Raw genomic sequence first — 23,950 nt, forward strand, 5'->3', positions numbered from 1 at the left:
AAAAAAAAGAAATTGGAAGAAAAAGAGACACGGCAGTGCAGGAGAAGATAATCCATAAGAAAAGGCTTCAATACTTTATAGGGCAGGGGGCCAAAGCCCATTGTAGCCCTCCGTTGTGACAAAAATCATTCGGTCACCAGGCCAGAATTGTGCGCTCAAGATTCGGTTGACTTCCTCTTTCAGCAACTCCATCGGTCTGATCCGCTGTGTGCCTCCGGCAGCGTCACCGGTAGCAGACAGACAGAGGAGATAACAGGTGGCAGGCTGTAACACGCTGTCACTTTGTCCCCCGCGAGGCCTCATAGGAGTCGAGGAGTCGTTGATGCCGGTCCGACGTCCTCTCACTGCTGCGCTTGGTTCACCAGTTCCTCGTCGTCCGAACAGTCCCAAAAACAAGAGCAACTAAATGAAGTCTTCCTAACTGAAATTAGACGAACTTTGATTGTTTTCAGTTGGCTTTTCCTTTCCATTGTTCTGGTCTGACTGCATGAATTCATGTAGTTATGTCAGACTTTTTTTTTTTTCTTCTTTCTCTCCATTCAGTCAGAAGAATGTCTTTTTAAACTTTTCTGTTGTTGACATGAGCTTTCCCAGCCCAGCAGCAGTTTGTCTGTCAAACACCAGATTAAGTGCTGGCTCATTTTGACTGTCCAAAGCTCCAGCACATATTCTAAACACACTTAAAACAAACATGTGTGAGCTTTGCCATAGTTCCCTCGGAAAGACCCATCCAAAAAAAAAAAAATCTCCACCCCATCTCATATCATCATCTGTTGTTTAGCTGGATTCGACTCTTGGATTCCACAGTCCTTGTATATATATATATATATATATATATATATTTACAGTTAGATTTTAAAAAACTAGAGGTGTTACATGCAACATTTGGCATCTTCTCAAGTCCCCACTTGTGAGTCTAAGTTGGTGTCCATTTTTTTCCTTTTTTAGAAAAATATTAAACTGTCTTTTTTTGTCTTCAGTATATTGAAGCTTCTTGATTGTAACAGAGACACAGAGAGAGGTGAGGGTGCAGGTGTAGCAAGCTCAGTGTATGCATGAAGATTTGTTGTGTGTGTTGAATTCTGAGATGGTTGTCTTTGTAAAGTGTCTCATCATTGTTTACTGTAAGTGCAAATAGCTGCATGTGTTTTTTTTTCATTTTTTTTTTAATCAAAAAATTAGGCTTTCTGCTGCTTTCTGTGTGTTGGAGGTGTCAGCAGTTTACCGGCTGCATCGCTGCTCCTTTTTTGAATTAACAGCCAGCGGAACAAAGCAGTTCCTGTCTAGAGGTAGCTGTTAACTGACCTTTTACACAGAGGGAAGTACTGTATGTGTGAGTGCTTAAGAGGGATTTTTTCAGCCTTTTCAGTATTCTGTTTAGAGGCTAAAACTGGAAGCGGTCTCAAAGTGCTGAATAAGAGAAGAGGATTTCACTTCCCCTGAAATACAGAATAATGGTTTTAGATGGGAAGATTCTTCTTTACTTTATTTGGTGAAAAAAAGTTAAATCCCTTAAAAGTGGTGACCACATTTGATTTTTTTTTTTTACATGTTTTGTTTACCAGGAACGTTCCGACATTCTTTTAAGTGAAAATCTGTGCATGGTAGTGTGTTGTGTCTGTTCTGTGTTTGTGTGGTGGAGAGATTCGGGAATGTTTTTGGGAACGTTACCGAAGACCTTGTAGCGTGTTTTGGCTTTGTCCATCTCTCGGCAGCTCCAAGGGAGGGGGGGGGGGGGGGGCAAGTGACAGGCTGCAGGGAGCGTGTATGAGGGACACCATGAGAGGAAAGGGGGGGGGGGGTTGTTGTCTTTACATCATAGCAGGACACAGCAGCGGCAAAACCTCTGGCGGCTGCCCCCGACAGAGGGGGGCGGAGTGACGGGAGCAAAGTATGCATGCACTTTGATGTTAGGCAGATGGGTCTGTGGGAAGGAAAGAAGAAAAATAGATTGAAATGTGTTGATGGATCATACAAATACTTTGAATAAATGAAAGTTATTTCCAACAAATGTTTCCAGTAGGGCTGCGATTTATTTAGATTAAAATTAAATACAGGCATGAAAGCCAATGCTGATGAGACCAGTTCTCTCTGGACAGAATAATCGCTCAGTTTGTATTTCACACCTTGGTTTTGATCCATCGCATCTTGAGGGTGGAGCGGTGACTCCAACACCAGAGTGTAATTTGGACTAAATATATGCATCTAATCAGCCCAAACATACAGTGGCTTCCATAAGTTTACACACCCATGCTAAAGTTGATTTGAAAAAGAGAAAAAAAAAAGCCTTGATTCAAAAGATTTAGGAAAATCTAACCTTTTAAAAAAGGACACCAATTTTCTTTGTGAATGCATAATGTATTGTAAATAAATAAATGTTCTTCCTTAAAATACAGTGGGCATAAGTATACATAACCCTATGTTAAATTACCATAGAAGCAGGCACATTTTATTTTTGAAGGCCAGTTAATTCATTGATCCAGGATACTATGCATCCTGATAATGTTCCCTTGGCCTTTGGAATTAAAATAGCCCCATTTGTATTTACCAGGCCTCTCTATGTATGGTGAAGGGTATGTGATGATATGGGGCTATTTTAACATATACAAGCCACTCTATGCGCCTGTGCAGCCCTGATCCCGGTCCATCATACTGACGATTACACTCCACTTCCACTCCCGTTTCCTCACCATTAGTCAAACAAAGATTTTTTAATGGATATGAATGGCACATACAAAAAGTGTAAAAACTTAGAATAGAGTATTTAAATATTTGACTAGCTGAGATTGATTGGTGAGAACACAAGGCAGTGATGTATTGCATGTGTATGGTTTGGAGTTGATATAGGTTTACGTTTGGGACTAAAAGGGATGAAAAACATCTAGTCCGCAAGACATTTAAATGTGTTAATGATAGAATTGCCTATTTATCTTTTTATTTTACTAATGGTTTGTTTTTAGTATTGGTTTGCTGTGTTACTTTGCTTGGTTTTGTTTTAAACCTACCTCTTCTTCCCTTTTAATGTTGTCTGTTATGTACTGTATGGTGTTAATCTGAAGAAGAAAAGCTGCAGACCTTCTGCAGCTAATGGGGATCCTAGTAAACTAAAACACTTGGAGACTGTAGTGCTGCTCAGCAGTCCTGCTCTTTGCTTTCACCTTACTATTGTTAGACAGCATTTAGTGGCAGCTCTGAGTGACAGGCTGCTGAAATGATGTGCCATCTTGAATGTTGTTAGCTTCAATTAAAAATCACTCAGACTCCTCAGAAAGGCTTGCTACTTTACACCCACCTGATCAAATATATGCTACAGTATGCTCCATTGGTTGATAACAAGTTTGTATTTAGGATGGAATTTACTCTTTATTAAAAAAATAACTTTTGAAGTTTTGTTTACATTATGTGTTCACTGTGCAACAAATTTCCTTCCTTATAACATTTGCAAAGCGGATTGTTTTCTTAAATTTTAAAAACTGCATTGTTAACATCCATGTTTACTTGCATTCAGTCTTTTTCTCTACCTTAGCCGTTGAATTACTGAGATTCTTGTGCGTTACTCTCGCCTGTTGATCACAGGGATAGTGTAAAACCATTGGCAGGAACGTACATCATGTCACCTGTGTGCATACATGCAAACAAAAACGGGGACCTACCCACCCATAAAACCTGCTACATACAGTAGCTCTACTGGAGGTTTGAAACAGGGTCCACAGGGTACCCAAAGAGAGAGCTGACCATTAGCGCCCTCATCAAAAAGGCACAGAGGATGTGCTTCCTGCAGCATCTCAAAAAGGTAATCCTGGCCCAGACAATGATGGGGCACTTCTACATCACATGCCATCATGGATACCGTCCTCATCTGCTCCATCACCAACGAGTCGCTGCTGCCACAGCCAAGGGCAAGGGCAGTCTGCAGCGCATCACCCGCTCTACAAGGCCCAGGATCCTCACTGACAGACTCTTAAACCCCCCAAGTCACATTAACACACATCCTGGACTATTATTGTTGAAAGCGGCATCTGATCAGTATTTTTGCACACCCTGCAGTAAAATGTACATCCTCCTTCCCCCCCCTTTCTAAAATAGTTATAATGTACATTTGTCATTTTGGTAGTGTCTTTTTATATAATTTTTTATTTTAATATATGTACTCTGTATTTATGTTGTTGGTACAGTACTTTGCCATATTGTTTATTCCCTTTTTAATAATATTGTTTGTGTGCACCAAATACACCAAGGCAAAATCCTTGCAATTAAAACTTGTAGTAATACATATGATCCTAATTCGGATCAGGGATAATGTTTGCACAGCTCAGTGAGATGCCTTCAGCAAAGGTGCAGTGGCTGCACAAGAGATGTGATTTTATGGACGTTAAGAGTTGACTTCTAATAATCATCAGCAATGGGAAGCTGTTTTGTGGAAAAGATCTACTTTACTCCATTCCAGAGTCTAAAACTAACCTGGATGGCTGAGCCCGGATTTAACGCCAATGGGCAGTGCCAAAGATAAAGCCGAGCTTATACAGTTATTTAGAGGTCCCGATCCATGTTAACATCATTAAGCATAAAGCCAATGAAAATATATACATTTGTAACACTGATTGGATCAAATTTTGCACCAGAATGACATGTTCACATAATGGGCGTTTACAGTATATTCTACATATTAACCAGTGTGTACTCACTGTTGTCAGTGCCAACGTATCTTACCCTTAGTCTCTTGATGCCGGCGCGGGTGATCTGCTGGCAGTCATAGAGCTCGATACGATCCAGACTATGGCAGTTCTTAAGGTGCTCCAGCGAGGCGTCTGTGATCAGGGGGCAGTTGTCCAGCTCGATCACCTCCAGACGGTCGTGAGCACAGGGGCCGCTGCCGAGGTGCCTGATGCCGTCATCGGTGATCAGCTCACAGTGAGACAGACTCTACCAGAGTACCAACACAGGAGCGCCATTACTCAACTGTCTGCTAGAACAATCTGTGATGTAGTGCTTGTAAATACTACAGGAGTGGCAGCCATACACTCACCAGGACTTGCAAACGAGGGCAATGGATAGACAGCTGGATGAGTGTTCCATCTGTGATCTGATGTAAAAAGAAAAAATGCATAACTGTAGTCTCCATACAACAGGTGAAACAGTATGTGTGTATTGCTCGGACGGTTTATTTACCTGCACACATTCTTCTAAATCCATCTTTTCAAGCTCGTGACAATTCTGCAGCAGATAAAGAGACAATAAACAGAGAGAAACAATGTGATCTCGGGTGTGAAATCTTTAAATATTTAGTTTGAGATGTTTTGGGAATAAAACAAATGTGATTTCAATTTCAAATATTTACACCTGTGAGCATAAAGTCTTGCAACCAAGAAGTAGAGGCCACACTCACCCTTGCTAATGTAGTGAAGCCGACATCTGTAAGCTGAGAGCAGCGTGCCACTTCTAATATTCTAAAAGGAGAAAGAGATGTAGAGAGTTATACTGTACAGTGGCATCACTTAAAGTCAGTCACTTTTTGGGACTTCAACTGGATCTAGTGAGGCTTAAGATCAATTTTAATTTATATTCCTCTTCACAATCCCCATTATTACCTTAATATTTACTGAAGGATTAAATAACTAATCAAGTTTTTAATACTAATGATGTTACAATGACAAGCAAATCCATCTAAGCGAGCAATTTAAATCATAAGGCTTAAAACAATTTTTGCAAGAAATCAAAATTCTGTAAGAGAATATCACACATTAAGTTGACGTTTCACCCATTTCGGAAGTCTTTTAAAGAAAGGTACAACATCAGTTTTCCAGGATCAAGATTGCCAATAAATCAGACAATGTTCTTGAAATCAACTCAAGTACAAGTGAAGTTTAAGGTGGTAGATAATGACTTACTCAGTAGGTAAAATGAAAAGGATTTTCAGACTAAATGGAAAGATAGTTTTTTTTAGGGTGTCCTGCAGGATCTGGGAAGGGGTGCACAGTTAAGTTCAGAGTGAGGATGTGTGTGCACATTTACCTGAGGCGAGGGCAGTTCTGTCCCAGGGCGTGCAGGATGGCGTCTGTGATGTTGGCACAGCCCGATACACAGAGAGACTGCAGGCGGTGACAACCCCGGCAAATTGTGATGAGGCCCTCATCTGTGATCTGCTGCTTAAAGAAAGAGAGTGTATTTGTGCGTGTGTGTGTGTTGGGGGGTAGTCACCTAAATCCCAAACAATTGTAATATGTGAAAACATACCAACTTTTCCTGTGCTCACTGGTAACTTTGCATCAAACGCAATCAGTGTGTAACTTGACATATATTCATGTACCCTAACACCCAGCTCATGAGAGCAATTTCTTTCTCCTGTATTTTCCGTTTTCAAGTATTGCTCAATGGAGATTAAGCAGAGGAAGAACAGGTAAGAAGAAGCTAAGAAAGAGAAAAGGAAGAGGAAGAGGAGCAACTCCTGAGACGATGAGCTCCTGAGGTGTGAGATGAGGAGGAGATGGAGAGAGGGAGGAGGATGACAAGAGCGTTCAGGTGGTGATGAAGGAGGGGAATTTTACTATACACCGGAAACTAACCAACAGTGTTTGTGCACTTTATGCACAAAGTCCAGATGCAGGTTTTTTTTAAACAATGTTTACAGAGAATCATTCCATTTAAACAATCTGAAATGGGACTACAGAATGTCATTGAAATTGCAAAAATTGTTTTTCTAGATCAATGTGATTCATCTTCTAGAACGGTTAAGGGTACTTACTGAGCATGTCTGCAGGTTGAGTGTGACCAGCTCTGGACAGTGACCCCCGATATGCTTCAGAGCCTCATCCTCGAGCTATGGGAGAGATTCACAGAGGAAAGTCATCTGAAATCAAACACTTATTAAATATTTAATCAAGCACACTAAGATTTTCCCCTCCAAACCCCTTTACCGTCACTGATTTTAAAGGATGCTCATTACGTTCTCTTGGCATAGTGCAATACAACTCAACAGCCCGGGAAAAAAACACCTCTAAAACCTCTGGCAACTGACAGTACAAGTTAAGTTAATGATCTGTGACATCGTCATCAAAATACGTGGTTGTATTTTCACACTGTAGTGTTGACTAGAACTGTGTCTGGTATGCCCTTTCACAAAAAACATCCTGTTACACGGGAAGTGATGCATGTTATGTTTGCGGCAGCAGCAACTGTGTTCTACTGGAATGAGAATAAGAGGAACTTGGTAGTTAGTGTGATGAGCGAGTGCAAGTTGAGCAAAAAGAACCGGGCACTTAAGAAGTCCCCAATGGAACCAAACTGGATTCAAACATCTGTAAGCACCTACACCATCAGCCATTGGTCTGCATCTCCAGCTCCTACTAAGCGCACACCATACCTGTGTGCATCCCTTGAGGAAAAGGCCTTTGAGTCCAGGACAGCAACGCACCAGGGCCTGGATGCCATCCTTGGTGACCTGATCACACCAGGAGATGTTGAGCTGCTCCAGCAGGGGACAACCCTCACTGACAGGAGCAAATTAGAAAAAAGGACAGGTGAGAGGTAGGGAAAAATAAAAAAAGCAAGATAAACATTGCAAAAGAACAGCAATTTTGAACAACCCATATTCAAAATGAAATTCATAACATTTAAGTATTTACTTTTGATGTATGTCATTTGTGACGGGTGTAGGTTTAACAGAGGAAATCAATGAGGGACGATAGGTGTATCAGAGGGTGATGAATAAGTATTGTATGTTCAATGGAAGTATACATCACAACGTTGAACCTACACACCTGAGAGCTTTGAGTGACAGGTTGGTGATCGAGGTACAGGAGGCCAGGTCCAGGTGCTTCAGTTTTGGGCAGAATTTACTGAGGCTATTACAGGTGCTGCAGAAGAGAAAGACAATGAGCGTTGTGAAGAAGAAATGCCCTTTTGATACACTGGCATGCCATAATAACACACCTACCTGTCAGTGATCTTGGTGCAGCCGTTCAGACTAAGCAGCTCAATGTTCCTGCAGTTCTGCGAGAAAGTCCTACAGAAAGAAAACAAAGTCAAACTGGTTGGGTTTCGCTCTCCCCAGGGTCTGAACTTAAACTCGAATTTCTGTCAAGCCACGTTCTCGACAAACTCACCTCAGGGCACTGTCGCCCACACCCAAGCAACCCCGCAGGCTCAGCTTCCTAAGAAACCCCCCACATCGCTTTGAGATGTTCTCCACCACCCTGCCCTGCAACAAAAACAAAATCGGCTCAGCCTGCGGTGTAAATTTCTACACCTCTATTTAAAGTAATGACACATCTAGGTGTGAAGGGAAAAGTACACAACAAAGATCGAAGTTCCAGGTAAGAGTAGATCCGATTTACTCACCTCAATGTCCCTCTGAAAGTCAAAGAGGTCGATTCGTTGCCAGTTGCTGCCATCCAACGCGAGAACATTCCAGGACTGAGAGCAGGGAGGGAGAGACAGACATTTAGGGTCAAGTTTGTTCTCAAACGTACCACAGAAACACACCAAAACACACAGAAAAAACAAGCACAATTGCGCACACATGCATACACACTTACACCTTGTGAACACAGACTCACCCGTGAGACCTGGGCACAGCGACAGAGTGTCACCACATCCAGAAAGGAGAAGATTCTGGAAGACAGACAGGGACGGTTTAGAGACCCTGATCCCCGCTGCCAGAAGCTTCCTCTTTGCACTAAACTGACCAACTCAACCCTGCTTCAGCTTTCACTTACAGCACAGGAGTGGGAGCCAATCAGCTAATATTGTCTTCGACTGTTGGCAGGATGAATAGTTTACTCAAAGTAGGGTCCTGGCGAGGAAGACACACAATCTCCTTCTAACTAACAGAGGTTAAAACTAACTATAAGATCCCTCAATGCAGCAATAACTGTATAAGAGTTGAAGCAGGGATGCAGGGAGTCCCAGCGCAGCCTTCCAGCCTCACAAATCAGGGCACTGAACCTGGCCAAGCATCACAGAGTGAGCAGCACAGGCAGCTTGGCTGGCAAGGCCGAGGCTTGAGTTATGGCCTTCATTTTCTGTTTGCTCAAAGGATCTCGTTTTTTTTTTTTTTATGTGTGCCTGCATTCAATTTGAATGCTTTATAGCCTCGGGTATCTGTTTTTAATTGCAGTTTGTGAATTGGGAAGAAGGGTGGGGAATGAGGGGAAACTTGCATCTAGGTGGTTAGTTTAGTTGAAATATTTGTTTAAGGGCAAGTGAGCATACAGTATGTTGTTGTGAGATTCGCAATGTGTGTGTTTGGGAGTTGCAGAGGGAGGAGGGTGGTGCAAGGCAAATTGTGGCTCTGTGAATGAATGGATGGACTGGGAGGGAAGCCAGGAAGGTAAGTATGCAACATGCCATTTCCGCTTGCAAAAACAAAACCTACAGATATTCTAATTTAAGGGTACTGAAATGTCACTCACCGTAGCAACAGCTCCTTAGGCAGCTTCTTATTGATGGCCGCCTCATCACTGTTTGTGAACATCTAAAAAAAAAGTGTGCAGAGGATAATATTAATCCTGGCCGTTTTAACATAGTCGGATCCCCCTGTATCCACTCACCTCCGTCAAGGATGGCCCCAGCATATAAACAAAGATAAATGATCTCATCATCTGAGATAGATTCAATGTAAAGTATTGGAAAACACTGGGGTGACCAGAGATAAAGCAGCACAGGAGACTTGGATTTGAGTCTTCTAAGCAAAACCAGCAGAATAAGACTTTGTACTGTCGACTACAGAGCTGGGATGGCCTGATTCATATTATCGTTTCTGCATAGAAATTCTCGCCGTATCTCTGGACTGCATTGTTTACACTGTTAAATAAACAGCGTCCACATGAGCATGTACTGAGAATGTACATTGGAATCGGTTACAATATGTCATTTGTGACTGTGAAAATTGCTCCAGATTCTGCAAATAACCAACAGATTTCCAAACAAATCACTGCATGCTGTGTAAGCGCAAAACCTAGCCTATAATCCACAGATAAGGCCTCAGTACATAAAGAGAAAATAAATTAGCATTTATTAAAAGACCCATCTAGTTAGATACACACACACACACACACACCACACAGACTTAGATGACTCAAGGGTTCCCATAATTTGTGGAAATTGATACTCTGCCAGATTGCAAAATACAAGACGTTCATACAATGACGTTTGGGTGGATCCACTCAGTCACAACATTGCAAATGAAGCAACATCTGGCCACATCTATTATCCTCCATATATTTGGAAAAGATAAATCTAAACCTGGGACAGGGTAATTGAGAGGTGGGGGCTTTAGCGTGTCAATAAAAAGTGTGCATGCTATTTACAGGAGGCAAACATCTGTTACAAGATCGAAAAGGAATTTATGTCCAAAATAAACAAAAAACATCAAAAAGTACGAACGTGAAGCTTCTCAAAATAAATGAAATGTTTATTTGTGTTTTAAAATAAATAGTGAATGGGTCCTGGAGTTCACTGTCTGCTATTTTGATTATGTGTCCATTCTAAAACCTCATTTACAACATTTTGATGAAAACACTTAAACTTATTGATCAGCTCAGGAAAACAAATGACAAGTCTGCCTTTATAGAAATTCAGTCATCTCCTGGTCAAAGCCCCTCCATTTCAGTCTGACGCATGCACTCACACACACTTTTCTGGCAAAATAATCCAGGGCCAATTCCAAAGAACCAGATGTGCATGGTCAATGAGCATAAACTGTCCCCTTTTGTAATCAAACCTGATGCTGCATGAATGTGAGCATTATGTTTTCTCCACTGGTCAGCTATAGCCAGTGAGGCATCAGAAAAAAGAAAAAAAACTGGGTGAGCTGTAACCTCCAGCTAAAGCTAAAAAGTCATAATACATTTAGAAAAACTCTTATGTATGTTGTTTACTGATAATATTAAAAAAATAAATTCGGTTTGGCTCTTGTATCTTTGATTTACACCATTAGTTGACATTACAGCAGTGGCCAAATATGGTTCAGATATTTAATTTAGCCTTCCGTACATCCATAGATGTAGTTAAGGACAAATTAAATAATATACCTAAGAGACAAGCCATCAGCAATTACATTCTTTTTGGCCTACAGTTTAAAATGTTATAACAAATCTTACATCAACACAAACAATTATACAATACAATTATACACAACACAGTGGTAATGTCAATCACAATATGATTATTATTTTCATAGTCCTATGAATTGGGGAACTATAATCAGGAGTTATTAGATAGGATTCACTATGGATCTCCATCGGGGAAATGTGGTTGTTACAGCAGTAAAACAGAAATACCTTACATAAACAAAGAAAGCAAGAAAAAAAAAAAAGTAGTAAAATAGACCAGAATAAAAAAATAGAAACTATAAACTAGACAGAATTTTGGAGACAGATGACGTGATGAAGTGAGTGGTGCTAATGAAGTGACAGTGGTGAGATTAATAGTAGCAGTCTCTACTTTTCAGAGGGCTGTCCTTTGTTTAGGGCTAGTAACAGATCACTATCTACAGCAGAGCAGTAAAGCTAGACAAAACACAAGAGGGCATTTCTGGTAATGCCTGTCAAAATAAAACTGTCCCTCGCATACATTGTAGCAATTGGGTTTGATCACTGTGCATTTTTGAAGACCTCCAATAACTATTTTATCTTTGAGGTCAGACTTCTTATACAATTAGCCTTCTGTCCTTACTCTAATGAAATAACCTAATAGGGTATAGTGTGTTTTTATCCCATATCCTTCAACTAAAGTGCAAGAATAAATTCTATTAATTTTCATCAATACAAGTTCACCAACAAATAGTTACCATTGTCCCTGAAAAATAAACTAAGGAATGAAAATGGCATTTACATTACCAACATGCTAAAAGAAAACAGACATTATTTTCCAGTGTAACAAAGTATACAGTAAATGCAACTTCAAAATAGGATTTCAATTTCTTCTTATCGACTGACAGCATGGTGACGAGTTTATAATAAAAACACTAGGATAAAACAAATTGTATCACAGCCATCATATCGGTTATACATTGTTCGAACAAACTTCCAAAATGTTGCTGTTTAAGATTAGAACCTTTGTCAGACTAACGGTTACATTAACGGACTAGGCCTAAAGAGGTTGATACGCAGGCGTTGCACTTTTTTTGCCCTTTTCTGCACTTCTGGTTGGACAAAAACTGCATGTCGTTGTCTTTGTACTTGTAGCCTACACTGCACAATGACAATCAAGACAGATTATAATCTAATACCAATATTCAGTCTATGTATTAGACTTGTATAGACTTACTGTGTCTGCGTGTCTTAAATAAATTGTGATGGGACAGGGGCTGTAACTTTCTAACTCTATACAGTATCAAAATGGATAATTTAAATATTTCACTTATAACCATAAATTGAAGGAAGACTGGCAATTACTCCCGTTTAAATAAAAGCTATTGCGCATGTGCCTCCTCAACATGAATTTAATAACAAATGTGCAACTTTTATTTTAAAGTCAAGGACGCACCACTTCCGGTTTTCTCCTGGCCCAAATCCGCTTAACTTGACACAGTAGCTCTGCCGTAGTCGGGCCAGAAGGTAACGGCCTGAATCTTTTGAGTCGTCAGCTGTTGCACCGTTAAAAATAAATGAAACCACACACAAATCCCACACTAGCTGGAGATTAAACACCACAAAGTATCCGGGCTACACAGCCCAATGTCACCGGCCGGATATAGACAAGTTTTCACCAAAATATTTAGCTAGGCTACGTACGCAACACAAAGTTTGCATAATAGTAAATGCTACAGAACCAACAGTAGCTTAGTGTGGCCATGTGGCCATTATGTTATCTGTATGGGTTATGGTCCGTGTTAGATTGAGGCAGTCTGGGCCTATTTGTTGATAGTTTCTGTGCTATCACGGGGTGCACGGCAGACAAAACCCGAGGCCCCCACAACCGCAGCGGCCATGAACATGATGCACAACAATCCAGCTCACCGGACAACCCAACAAAAGTATAAAAATCCCATCCCAGCAGGCATGGCGACAATTTTTAAACAGCTTTCTAGAAAATTGAAGTCAACCCATTTATTTTCCTGGTAAATAATGGGTGTCGGAGCTGTCCTCGACGTGCTGTGTAGCCTCAGTGTCTTTGTTTTGACGGCGCAAAGTGAAATGAGGACAACATTTTAGTCCCCGAAAATCCCTCAATTCTGGATGGATAAATAACTTGATAGGTTCGGTGGAAAATACCGACGTAGGCCAACGTCGTTACTGAAATAACATGCCATGCCTGGGCTATGTTTGATTTGAACAGAACAGCGTTCGACTTAATCCCAAACATTGACTGCGGAAGCTGCAACAGCCTCACCATAAACGCAGTTTTACACTAAATACAACGACGGTCACCACGTAGGCCCATATCCTAACGTGTTTAACAGCTACGTTGAATGTGTGTCAATGACTGTCAGGTAATATTAATGGTCAACTCACCTCAAACCTACTCCGCGAAACACCATTTACCTCCTTCCCCATGTCGGACGCTGGTTACCGACTCAATGAATTCGGTGTAGACGAAGTCAAATGCAGATACGGGCCCTCTTCCTGCCGATTCCCCTCCACGACTACCATGCTACCGTCCTCTCGGTATGCTCCCGGGTGCAATGTCGTTGTTTTTCGGCCTGTAAAACAAACAGCCAGACCTCTTGTTCCTGATAAAATAGAAGCCCCAGACAGCAACAAGCCAATCAGCCAGTTGTCTTATCTGCTCGCTTCGCAGTCACCTCCTCCTCCCCCTACAGGTTTCCATCCATCCACACAATAGCCCAACAGGAGTAGGACCTGACAGCCTAAAATGGAGCTGGAAGGCTAAACAACCCCTACATCACTTAGAACTAATACATATAATGAACCTGCGCTGATGTATTGGCCAAGCACAAAAAACAACTGCTTGCTACTTGGCCTACTGATGTTGGCTGGTCCTTCGTGTGGGCCGAGTCTTAAAGCCCAGGAGCAAAGATATCAAAATGGGGTGTCAGCCTTTTGACAACCCTCGTAGCACGAACACCTGGCTAGAGGCAACAGGATTCCTGACCAGATAGGTTATGAAATTAATTAAATAAAAAGGTTTGATCCCAGCGATATATTTTAAAACCACAATGCAAAGGGAAATTACGACAATAGGCCTACATAGCCTAGTTAATGCTTTCCCCGATTCAGCCGAAATAATAAATAGCATGTATGTCTAATATGTCAAATGTAATTTCCACTTCATGGCCATCCGGTGAAGTGTTGGCCAAATATAACGTTCATAATTTTTGTCACAATAAGATTTTGTCTAGCCTAGCCTACTATAATGGCCACAGGAACGAAACATTTGTGCTATTGTGACACATTAGCCATTTAAAATCGTATTAACTATATTCTATTGCATTTATTTTTCTCAAACATACATTGTAACTTGTTATTCCCACAGACAGTTGAAGAAATGACTGTGGGAAACGCCACTTTCTTCTTTCTCGTTGAACACGCCCCAGTTAGACAGCAGAGCCAATCAGCATCCAGGGCGACAGCTCGTCATAATGCGTCATCATATTGGCAACACACGCTCGACGGTTCAATGCCACAATGACGTTTAACTTTTTTTTTATTATGATTATGATTATAAGCTTTATAACGTGTTTCCCGTGTTTTTGTCCACTACTTTGCTAAAATCTGAGTAAGATTCTAGTATTTGAAAATGCTTTTTGATTGAAATATCACTTACAACTATCATGCTGTTTTTAGAAATAAATGTTTATTTAGAATAAACTAAATGCGTAATGTGATGTCCACTTGTCTTTTGCCGCTGTACTAAAAGGCCTGTAACAGCACAAATCTAGTACCAGTGTGGGGTATTTGACCAATTACCATTATCAACTGGACTTGGCTCACTATATAAAGTATCCAGTAAAGAGTAAATAGCTTGCTAGTGTATATTACTTGTTCAACTAATTTATGTTAATTGCATGATGAACTTTTTTTTTTTAATTTTGTCTGCAAAACCAACTTGAACTCCTTGAAGAACAACTTGTTTTAAAATTGTATATCCTTGTTTCCACTCTTCTCTGTAAGTCTGACTTAATTGCTTCCTACTAGACCTAACTTGTGACTTGAGACAAGCATAATGCTTTTGTCACATACAATATTTTGTTCTATATAAAAAAGTTTCCACCATTCAACTCCACACTACTCCCACTCTATCAAACTCTACAATCTATCTACTCACGCAGAACAGACATGGGGTACTTTTAATAATCCACGGGGGTTTCTCCAGCTGCCTTTTTTTTTTTTTTTTGTGCCATTTTCAGCTGTGTTTGGGTTCGCACCTTATCAACCGTTAACTGCTTACTTTTGGCTTGTGTATATTTGGACTTTGTACCTGTTAACATGTTCACATTACTGGCATTGTGAAAGTTTGTTTTTTGCACCTTTTTGATAACCTTTTGTTTGTTTGCACTCCTCACTTTCAGGGACCAGGGGCAGTTGCCTACTTTGCCTGTTGGTAATACAGCCATGCCATGATTACAATTTAAATCCCGCCATGATCCTGATAGCCTACTTCCGGTGATATCGATGCTGTGTATTCTTTCATTTCAAATGCAGGTCATGTAATAGTTAAAACATTTTCTTGTTATAGCTTGTGCAGATGGATATGTCTCTTTTGCGATTACGGCGCGCTACCACGACCTCAGTAGGCGGGCTGTGTGTAGCAATAGGTCGTTGCTAAGATACGCCAAAGATTGACAGTGTTCCGGTTTCCGGTTCATTTCGCTGTGCGCGCAGAAGTTGCTAGTCACAGGAGCCACAATGGCGTTTGTAGTCTCCTTGAGATAGGGCTGTGGATGATATTAAATCCACTAGCATCGCCCTAAATATAGGCCTGGTTGATTCCCAGAGCCATTGATAATAAACTGGAACATCTACTGCACACGAAAATACTATGATTTCTAATCAATATTGAATTTATAGGGGATAAAACTTACATTAAAGGGAACATGTAAACAGTACCAACCGGGTCAAGTTTTCATTTTATTCGAGAAACGAGCGTCTTTTAATGAAGGCATTTGCTTGTTTCTGAATGCTAAGACCGTAATTCTGTGGAAAAAAACACCTTTACTTAACTTGGCACCGGACAAGGACACCTTTCACAAAGGGACTTTTTCTTTTTTACGAGTCAGCTCGCTAGCCGCCGAGCATTGGCTAGCGGTGCTAGCTAGCTAAATTGAGACGGATACGACACCACAATGCTCCGATGTTTGGTTGGGATCTTTTTCACTCACTGACTAATTCAAAGTACATACTTTACAGCACTGGAGAACCACCTTGGCATTTTTCTGCTTCGACGAACTATGTTGTCGACCTCAATACAATGAATTGGCGTTGAGGAGGACTGGACGTGAGCGGCCTGGTGTGTTTATTTTGTGTATTTTCTTGCCTTGTTTCTGCTTAGTAACGTTTTTGTTTTGGAATTTGGAGTAGCTACTGTTTTCCTGTGAATGAATTTCCTGGACCACCGAGGCCAAGTTGCAGGAGAGGTACCGACGCCGGCGTGAGGGATGCCTGGGTCGGACCGACACCATGGGACCAAGAGGAAGCCGGAATCTGGCACCAGCGGTGTGCCACACCATACCCAGGCCTCAACTCGTACCTCTGCGGGAGACAAGACGAGCAAAGATGGCAAGGTGCAGGTAAAAGCTTCAATGTCCTCTTCCTCTTCAAAACGCAAACGGCATAAATCAACCAAACATAATCGGGGATCCTCGGCGGCACCGGGATCCGAAGATTTTACCCTCGGCGATACGGCGCCACCTGGTGTCAACACGGTGAAGCCTCTGGTGGAGTACGATGATATCAGCTCCGACTCGGACACTTTTTCAGACCCACCGTCCTCAAGGCCTTCAGAGAGGGGGGGCGGGGACCGACTGGAGCCCTCACCAGACTACGAAAGAGACAGTGTCGACAGAGAAGTCGACGGCAGAGAGAACAGGGGCCACAGGCACTCCCGGAAAAAGTCCAAGGACCCTAACAAAGTCAAAGACCCTGGGAATGGTGAACGTGGGTACAAGAAAAAGAGCAGCAAAGACCGCGAGAAAGGGAGTTCCGGAAAAAGCAAGGAGAAGGCTGTCTCCTCAGGCCCCTCCAAACGCCAGGTCCAGCCAGAGGTTGAGTCTAAACGTGGGGAGCTGATGCTCTCCACCCAGGGACAGCCTGCAGCTAGTGTAGGTAGCACTACTTCCTCAACATCCTCATCTCGCAGCAAGGAAAGCGGTCGCTCAGGGAAGGCTCGCAAAGACAAGCAACAGCGGAGAGAGGGCCGAGTGGAGGCCAGCCGCAGCTCCTCCCAGAGAAACCGAGCAGACAGGAACCACCGTAAGTCCTCCAAGAGCCACAAGTCAAGCCCTAAGGGCAAGTCTTCGAGTAGGGTTAGCCCTCGCAGAAAGGGCCCCAGCTCTGCTCTTTCGCCCAGTCCCAGAAGAGGGGCTGGCAGCGAGAGTCCACAGGGCAGTGGGTACGGGCAGCAGGGGGATGACAGCTACTCCAGGCGGAGGGTGGCCCAGCAGAGCCCCAGTCCTTATGGGGATATGACCCGCCGCAGCAGACAGAGATCCGACAGCCCCTACGGCAGCAGACACAGGTCCTCCAGCTATGAGAGGGACAGCAGCCCTTACTCAAGGAGACGCTCCATCAGCCCCTATGGCACCCGCAGGTCCTCCAGCACCAGCCCCATGTCTCGGTGAGTATATGTTGCTGGCTATAGCTTGCACTGTTGATAGGGGAAATGTAGAATATCAGACCAATTTACCCATCAAATCAGCTTTAGTAGTGTTTTGCATAGCCGCACACACCTAGCAAGTCACATTAAGGCAAGAGAGGCAGCTTCAGACATTTTATTTTGCAGATACTTTAGTATACATGTTTACATTTAAGTTGTACAGTAGCTCTAAGCCATGGTTCTTTTCAAAGGAAGATTAAGGTAAAAACCTGGCATCTGGTTGTGAGAACACTTAACATGGTTTTATAGATAATAAGATATGTAATACTGTGTTCATATTTTCCCATTATCATACAAAGCCAGTCATCATTTCCAGTTGCAGTTCCAGTTTCCAATAAGATAGCAGTGAGTGAGTCTGGTAAAATCTTCCCATACATTTTTTTAACTCGTATGTCTGGTCATTCAAATATTTTCTTTAATTGACCCGTACAGTGGCACATATCTGTACTGTCAAAGGAAAACTAGGAAATTAGGCAAGGAACCAGCGTCTTTCAAAGTTTTAGATCAAATCTGGCCTTCAGTTTTGAGAGCAACCGTTAATTTGTTCAATTGACCTTGTTTATATCTATTTTAACTTCTGTTGTATTCCATGTCAAAAGGCCCACATGGTTTTGTTTTCATTATGATGTGATCAATTGCCATTTTATTTCGTAATGGACGTAATATTAAATATAAACAATTTCTAAATAATATTAAAAATAAATATTTTCTATTGCACGCAACATGTTGTATCCTATTCTCTGACTTCGTAAATTATATGTTTGGCATTGTTAATGGCATTTCAAATAAGTTCTCGTTTTTTTATTTAGACGCTCTGGCCGCTCCAGGAGTCGCTCCCCTCTGCACTACTCGTCATCTCGTCGCTCCCCATCTCGTTCCCGTAGCAAGAGGCATACTTCCTCTGTTGCAGCGGGGGCAAGCTGCCACAGCAACCGGCCCACTAGCCGCTCTCCTCCCTCCTCTCGCCTGCCACTTAACTCCAGCCTGGGAGCAGAGCTGAGCCGCAGGAAGAAGGAACGGCAGGCTGCAGAAGCAGCCGCTCGTGCTAGTGGTGGTGGTGCTTCCCCTCCTCCACCACCACGTAAATCTGCAGGCTCCTCCTCTTTACAGCCTATTAAAGCCGTGGCTCCACAGCCGGAAAGAGACACGGCAGCAGCAGAACCTCTGCCCCCACCACCTGCGCCATTACCCCAGGATGATCCCAATGGTGAAGATCAGGTGACTGCACCTCTACCCTCCTCTTCCACCTCCTCCCCTGCACCACCTCCTCAGCCCTCTCCATCTCTGCCACCCAGTTCAGCCATCCAAGTTCCTCCACCGCCACCTCAGGCAGAAACAAGTATTCAGCCTCCTACACCCTCAGCGATATCCCAGGCCAAATCGCCAGCTCCGGTTCATACACGCAGCCCTGTCCGCCAGATCCCGTTCCACAAGACGTCCACTCTGCCTCTCCTGCCTTTACCACCTGCACTGCTGGGAAACGCTCAGGACAGGTGAGTACCGCCCAACTGGGGTACAGACATACAGTATATGTCTCTTTAGACCCGGTGCATTCACATCTCTACGGAGGAAAGTTCCCATTTTCTACAACGCTCATCTTTTCTCTTAAAATATAGCCCACAGTACAAACATCATGAACATGGAAATAATCACTTTTTCTTTTGTTTTTATACGTTCATCAACACTCACGTCAAGACAAGGGAATTGACGATACAGTTTTTTTAAGACAATACCCGTTACTGGTAGTTATTCTAATTGACATTCGCAACCAATATGCATATACAATGAAAATGAAAATCTTTAAGTTGAAGTTAAGATTTTGTAATGTTACAAACTCCAACACAAAACTTTGTTTAAATGCTTTAAGCAATTCTTCAATAAAATAGAAACTTTCAACATAATACCCAGTAGAGGATAGTCGGATGGTGTTGTGGGAGGGACGTTAAGTCAGACTCAGTGGTGAGGGAAACTAAAGCAAAGGGCCGAAGTAGCGAACTTTTTACTTCATCAGGCAATACAGGTGATCTGCCAAAAAACTGTCTGATTATCGTCCAGGCCTGATATCTCTACTTAAGACATTTTAGGACATCACTTTAGATTTAGTAACATATGGTGGTATTATTTATGCCTACTTTAAGCCCAATTTAGACCAAAGATTTGCAACGAGACTTAACCATTTAAGACTTTGCAGGAAAAGGTCGCAGTGGTCTGATTTTGCCGTTCTCAGATCGACTCAAGCCAGCTGATGGTGGCGCCTGCAACTCACCTTGTCATAGATAGACGTCAACGTTTCAACAGCCAGTAAATGTAAATGTGCTGCATTTATATAGCGCTTTTCTAGTTTTAACGACTACTCAAAGCACTTTTACTTCATACAGGATACATTCACCATTCACACACATTCATACACTGTGGCCGAGGCTGCCGTACAAGGTGCCACCTGCTCATCAGATAAACATTCACACACATTCACACTCCGATGCGCAGAATCGGGGGCAACTTGAGGTTCAGTGTCTTGCCCAAGGACACTTGGGCAACCACTGAGCCACAGCCGCCCGTTCAGTAGCAAAGTTCACTGGTCGAAATGGCAGAGTTTGGGATGGAGGCTCAACGAGCGCCCTCAAGTTAGCTAGAGAATGACTGAAGAGAGGGAGCGGCGTTAAAACAAACTAGTGAATCAGAGGAGTAAAACGTTTTTTTGCTTTTTTGTCACTACTGGAAATGCAACGATAGAAAGTATCTCATTATCACTATCCTCATTCATTTTAAGACACTACAAAAAACGCCTGAAAAGTTGGAAGTTATAAATTAAATGACAATCATAGTCAATAAAACATTTTCTAATGACTTTGATTCTCATTTAATTTTATGAGCCTACAGCATCCCAAATGCTGCTACTTTTTTCTGTGAGTTTTAAACAAAATCAGTTTGATACTGCCAATTTGTTTTTTTTGTGGTCAAAATATCAAGGAAGAGAATCGTGATATCTATTATAAGCAAGATGCCTAATGGCAAGTCTGGATAAAAGTAACAGCCTCGATTTCCCTCTAAAGCCTGCCAAAAAAACTTAGGATTTTGTTGGTGGCACTTTGCCTGCCTCTTTACTTAATTACCCTGGTACACATGGTCACGTTCACTTTCCTTTAACTACACACCCTGTATCCTGTATGTTTACTGGTCATTACTATAAACATTACCATATATGAAGAGTAAGAGCCACCTTATAACTTTGATCGTAGATTATCACAAAACTCCTGTTAATGTTAGGTGGCTTTCACACCTGAGCAGTTTGGTCCATTTTAACCGAACCCTGGAGCGTTTCGTCAGCTTATTTGGCGTGGTGTGAGACTTTTTTGAAGAGTTTATTTGAAAAGTTCATTTGAAGTTCACTAGAGTTCACATCAGGTGAGAACGCGAACCAACCCAAATATAAGAATTGAACCAGAATACACTGCATTGACGAGCAATTTCAGCTTTTCACACAATTTGTGGACTTATGTATGATTTAAGGGATGACAACTTTTCAAATTGCTATCCTATTATGACCATACATCGCTAATTGTCTGCGTGACAAAAAAATTAAAATGTCTCTCTCATATCAGTTCCCGTCCTTTCCTTCAGTTCCTTTCTCTCCTCCACCGTATGACATTTGTTTACAAAATTTGGTGCATTTGACAAAGTCTCAAAGCAAACCGAACACATGAAAAATGCAACAATGTTGCAACTTCACCCCTGAATCTCACCAAGTCTACCAATTTGCAGGTGAAAGCACCCTAAGGCTCATGCTCTTCACTTTCCCACCTATAGAATTGCATGAGTGAGCTGGGTGAAAATATGGTGTTTTGGGTGCACAATCAAGGAGTGTCTCTCAAGCACACATCCAGTATGTGCTTCTCTTATGTCTCTTTAATCAGCTATACTTTTCTCTAAAACACTTTTGTATTTTGCACCGTCAGTCCAAAGAAGTCCACCCCTCCTCAGAGGCTATCTAGGAAGGAGAAGGAAGTTCGCAGCCGGACGTCACTCATAGACCTTCCTTTACCGCCCACCTTGCCTGGAGGCGACTCCTCACCCCCACAGTCCCCCATGCGCCAGGCCACACCGCTACCCCAGGCAGTCCTTAAGAAGAGACCAAAGTCAGTTTCAGTTTCTTTTATGACTCACCCACTTCCAATCTTAATTTTCTTAATCCCACATTAAGTCTAATCTGGTTTTCATTTTGATGGTTTACAGGATTTGCTGCCCACGATATGGTGAGCGCAAACATACCCAGAGTGACTGGGGCAAACGCTGTGTAGATAAATTTGACATAATTGGCATCATAGGGGAAGGCACCTACGGCCAAGTGTACAAGGCTAAGGACAAAGACACTGGTGAGGGAATGTTAACTGGACTTCATTCACTCTAGTACTCATGTTTGGTTTTCTGTTAAAACAAGCAAAAACTTAATTGTCATGTGACTGGTTATTAAAATACTCTTTTCAACATGGCAGGTGAACTGGTGGCTTTGAAGAAAGTGCGTTTGGACAATGAAAAGGAGGGTTTCCCTATCACAGCCATTAGAGAGATCAAGATCTTGCGGCAGCTCAAACACCGCAGTGTTGTCAACATGAAGGAGATTGTGACTGACAAGCAGGATGCACTTGACTTTAAAAAGGACAAAGGTAAGAGGGTTACATATTATCTGCCAGGACTGGGTAAAAGAACAGTGCTGCTCCACTGCTGTCTGACTGAAACTTTGTTCTTCTAGTTATAATAAGTGACACATAGGAAATGTTTTCCACCAGCTGAAAACGGCAACATGCCTGAAAGAGGCCTGATCATGGTGGGGTTGTTCTATCCCCCAGCGTTGTGCACATGGCTCAGGGCAGCAGTAATACTCGTAGGGAAAATTATACCATTAAAACAAATACAATAAAACAAATGTCTCATATAAAAGTAGGACCTTTGACAATACCTTGTTTTTACAAACCACAGACAGTGTCTAAAAAACAAATTTTAGATATTGTCATTTAAAACTTAAACCTTTAAGCTAATTCACAGTTGAAAGTAGTTGTGAATGACATTATAAGATCATGAACGATTAACGTGTCTGCACAGTCTTGCTTTACAGGGAGATCATTTCTTATAATGCCATCAGCAATGTTTCCCACTGTATACAAGTATACAAGTTGCAGCCTTGCTTCTAAATAAGTAGTATCGCTGCTGTATACAAATCTCCCCAAATTCAATAAACTCGCTATCTCTAGGCTACTTTAAGCAGCCCGAGTTTGGAACGAGCGTGATATGGGGCAAACACCCCACAGACATTGCCACCATTAGCAGTCTTTTATTGGTTGTTTTGAAAGCTTGTGTTTTCACTGAGGAGCCTCTCCACACGGATCAAGTTGGAGGAGAGAAGAGTGAAGTGAAGATGTTGTTGGTAGCCTACCTGTTAGAGACAGGCTTTGTTGGGTGCCCAGATAGCTCAGTATGTAGAGCAGACGCCCATATATAGAGGTTTACTCCTCAATGCAGCGGGGCCCGGGTGTCGACTCCGACCTGCAGCCATTTGCTGCATGCCTCCCCCCCCCCATTTCATGTCTTCAGCTGTCCTGTCAATAAAGGCCTAAAAACTGCCCAAAAAATAGACATGTTGGTTGTTAATGACACGCTAATGGCATGCAGTTAACACGCTTGTCTTAATCTTATTTAATAAAAAATGTAATCCTGCCATTTGCTCCTGGTTTTTTTAACCACTGTTTTAGAAGAAGGAAGTGGCAAACAAGCTTTTAAAGTTGTGTATTCTTTTTAAATATGTGCGGTAGATCTAATAAATTCCGGAATAGTAGTTATGTGGATTTTGAAAAGTAACTAATACATATTTAAAGAATTTTTAAATAGGGAAAATAGTTAGGGTGGACGGTTCACTAACTTTTAAAATAGTCTTTAAGACTAACATGAAAAAAGAATCCTGATAAGATTGTGATCCTGCCTAACATTTTTTTGCCACCCTTAGTTGAAAATCAGATCATCGTCAATTCAGGCTGAATAGATTGGGAGTGATTTGAATCTGATCAGATCAACTTTAAATCAGTGTATCAGGTTGTAAGCCATGTTTCAAAATCTGCACTTTATTATCAGGGTGTGATAGGGCTGTCAACAAATATTATAAACCTGAATATTTATATATATA

General features: G+C 41.9%; 2 protein-coding genes across 3 annotated transcripts in view; one reads left to right on the forward strand and one right to left on the reverse strand.

The window, feature by feature from the left end:
• Window positions 1–462: 462 nt before the first annotated feature.
• fbxl20 (F-box and leucine-rich repeat protein 20) lies at window positions 463–14,020 on the reverse strand. The gene is made up of 15 exons (XM_034894837.1): window positions 13,455–14,020; window positions 9,411–9,472; window positions 8,556–8,610; window positions 8,338–8,412; window positions 8,103–8,197; window positions 7,934–8,002; window positions 7,758–7,853; window positions 7,361–7,487; window positions 6,743–6,817; window positions 6,013–6,143; window positions 5,387–5,447; window positions 5,170–5,214; window positions 5,027–5,083; window positions 4,711–4,923; window positions 463–1,924 (listed from the first exon to the last, which is right to left on the reverse strand). The coding sequence occupies exons 1-15, from the start codon at window positions 13,494–13,496 to the stop codon at window positions 1,817–1,819; spliced, it is 1,311 nt and encodes a 436-aa protein (XP_034750728.1). The 5' UTR covers window positions 13,497–14,020; the 3' UTR covers window positions 463–1,816.
• Window positions 14,021–15,729: 1,709 nt separating this feature from the next.
• The window catches only part of cdk12 (cyclin-dependent kinase 12), an 18,905-nt gene continuing 10,684 nt past the window's right edge, over window positions 15,730–23,950 (forward strand). The window contains exons 1-5 of one of the 2 annotated variants that reach the window (XM_034894755.1): window positions 15,730–17,736; window positions 18,585–19,268; window positions 21,732–21,911; window positions 22,009–22,148; window positions 22,269–22,439. In XM_034894755.1, coding sequence (XP_034750646.1) covers window positions 16,559–17,736; window positions 18,585–19,268; window positions 21,732–21,911; window positions 22,009–22,148; window positions 22,269–22,439 — 2,353 coding nt within the window. In that variant the 5' untranslated portion in view covers window positions 15,730–16,558. The remainder of the gene's footprint in view (window positions 17,737–18,584; window positions 19,269–21,731; window positions 21,912–22,008; window positions 22,149–22,268; window positions 22,440–23,950) is intronic. The other variant, XM_034894753.1, reaches the window with a different exon arrangement.

The sequence above is a fragment of the Etheostoma cragini genome, chromosome 15 (assembly GCF_013103735.1).
Source record: "Etheostoma cragini isolate CJK2018 chromosome 15, CSU_Ecrag_1.0, whole genome shotgun sequence".
Lineage (NCBI taxonomy): Eukaryota > Metazoa > Chordata > Actinopteri > Perciformes > Percidae > Etheostoma > Etheostoma cragini.

Bases quoted from the DNA above. Each gene is read 5' to 3' on its own strand.
- fbxl20 (XM_034894837.1), bottom strand. From the start codon at position 13,496: ATGGGGAAGGAGGTAAATGGTGTTTCGCGGAGTAGGTTTGAG. The intron at 8,198-8,337 runs GTGAGTAAATCG...TTTTTGTTGCAG, and splicing joins ACTTTCAGAGGGACATTGAG to GGCAGGGTGGTGGAGAACAT. The intron at 1,925-4,710 runs GTAAGATACGTT...TCCTTCCCACAG, and splicing joins CCGGCATCAAGAGACTAAGG to ACCCATCTGCCTAACATCAA.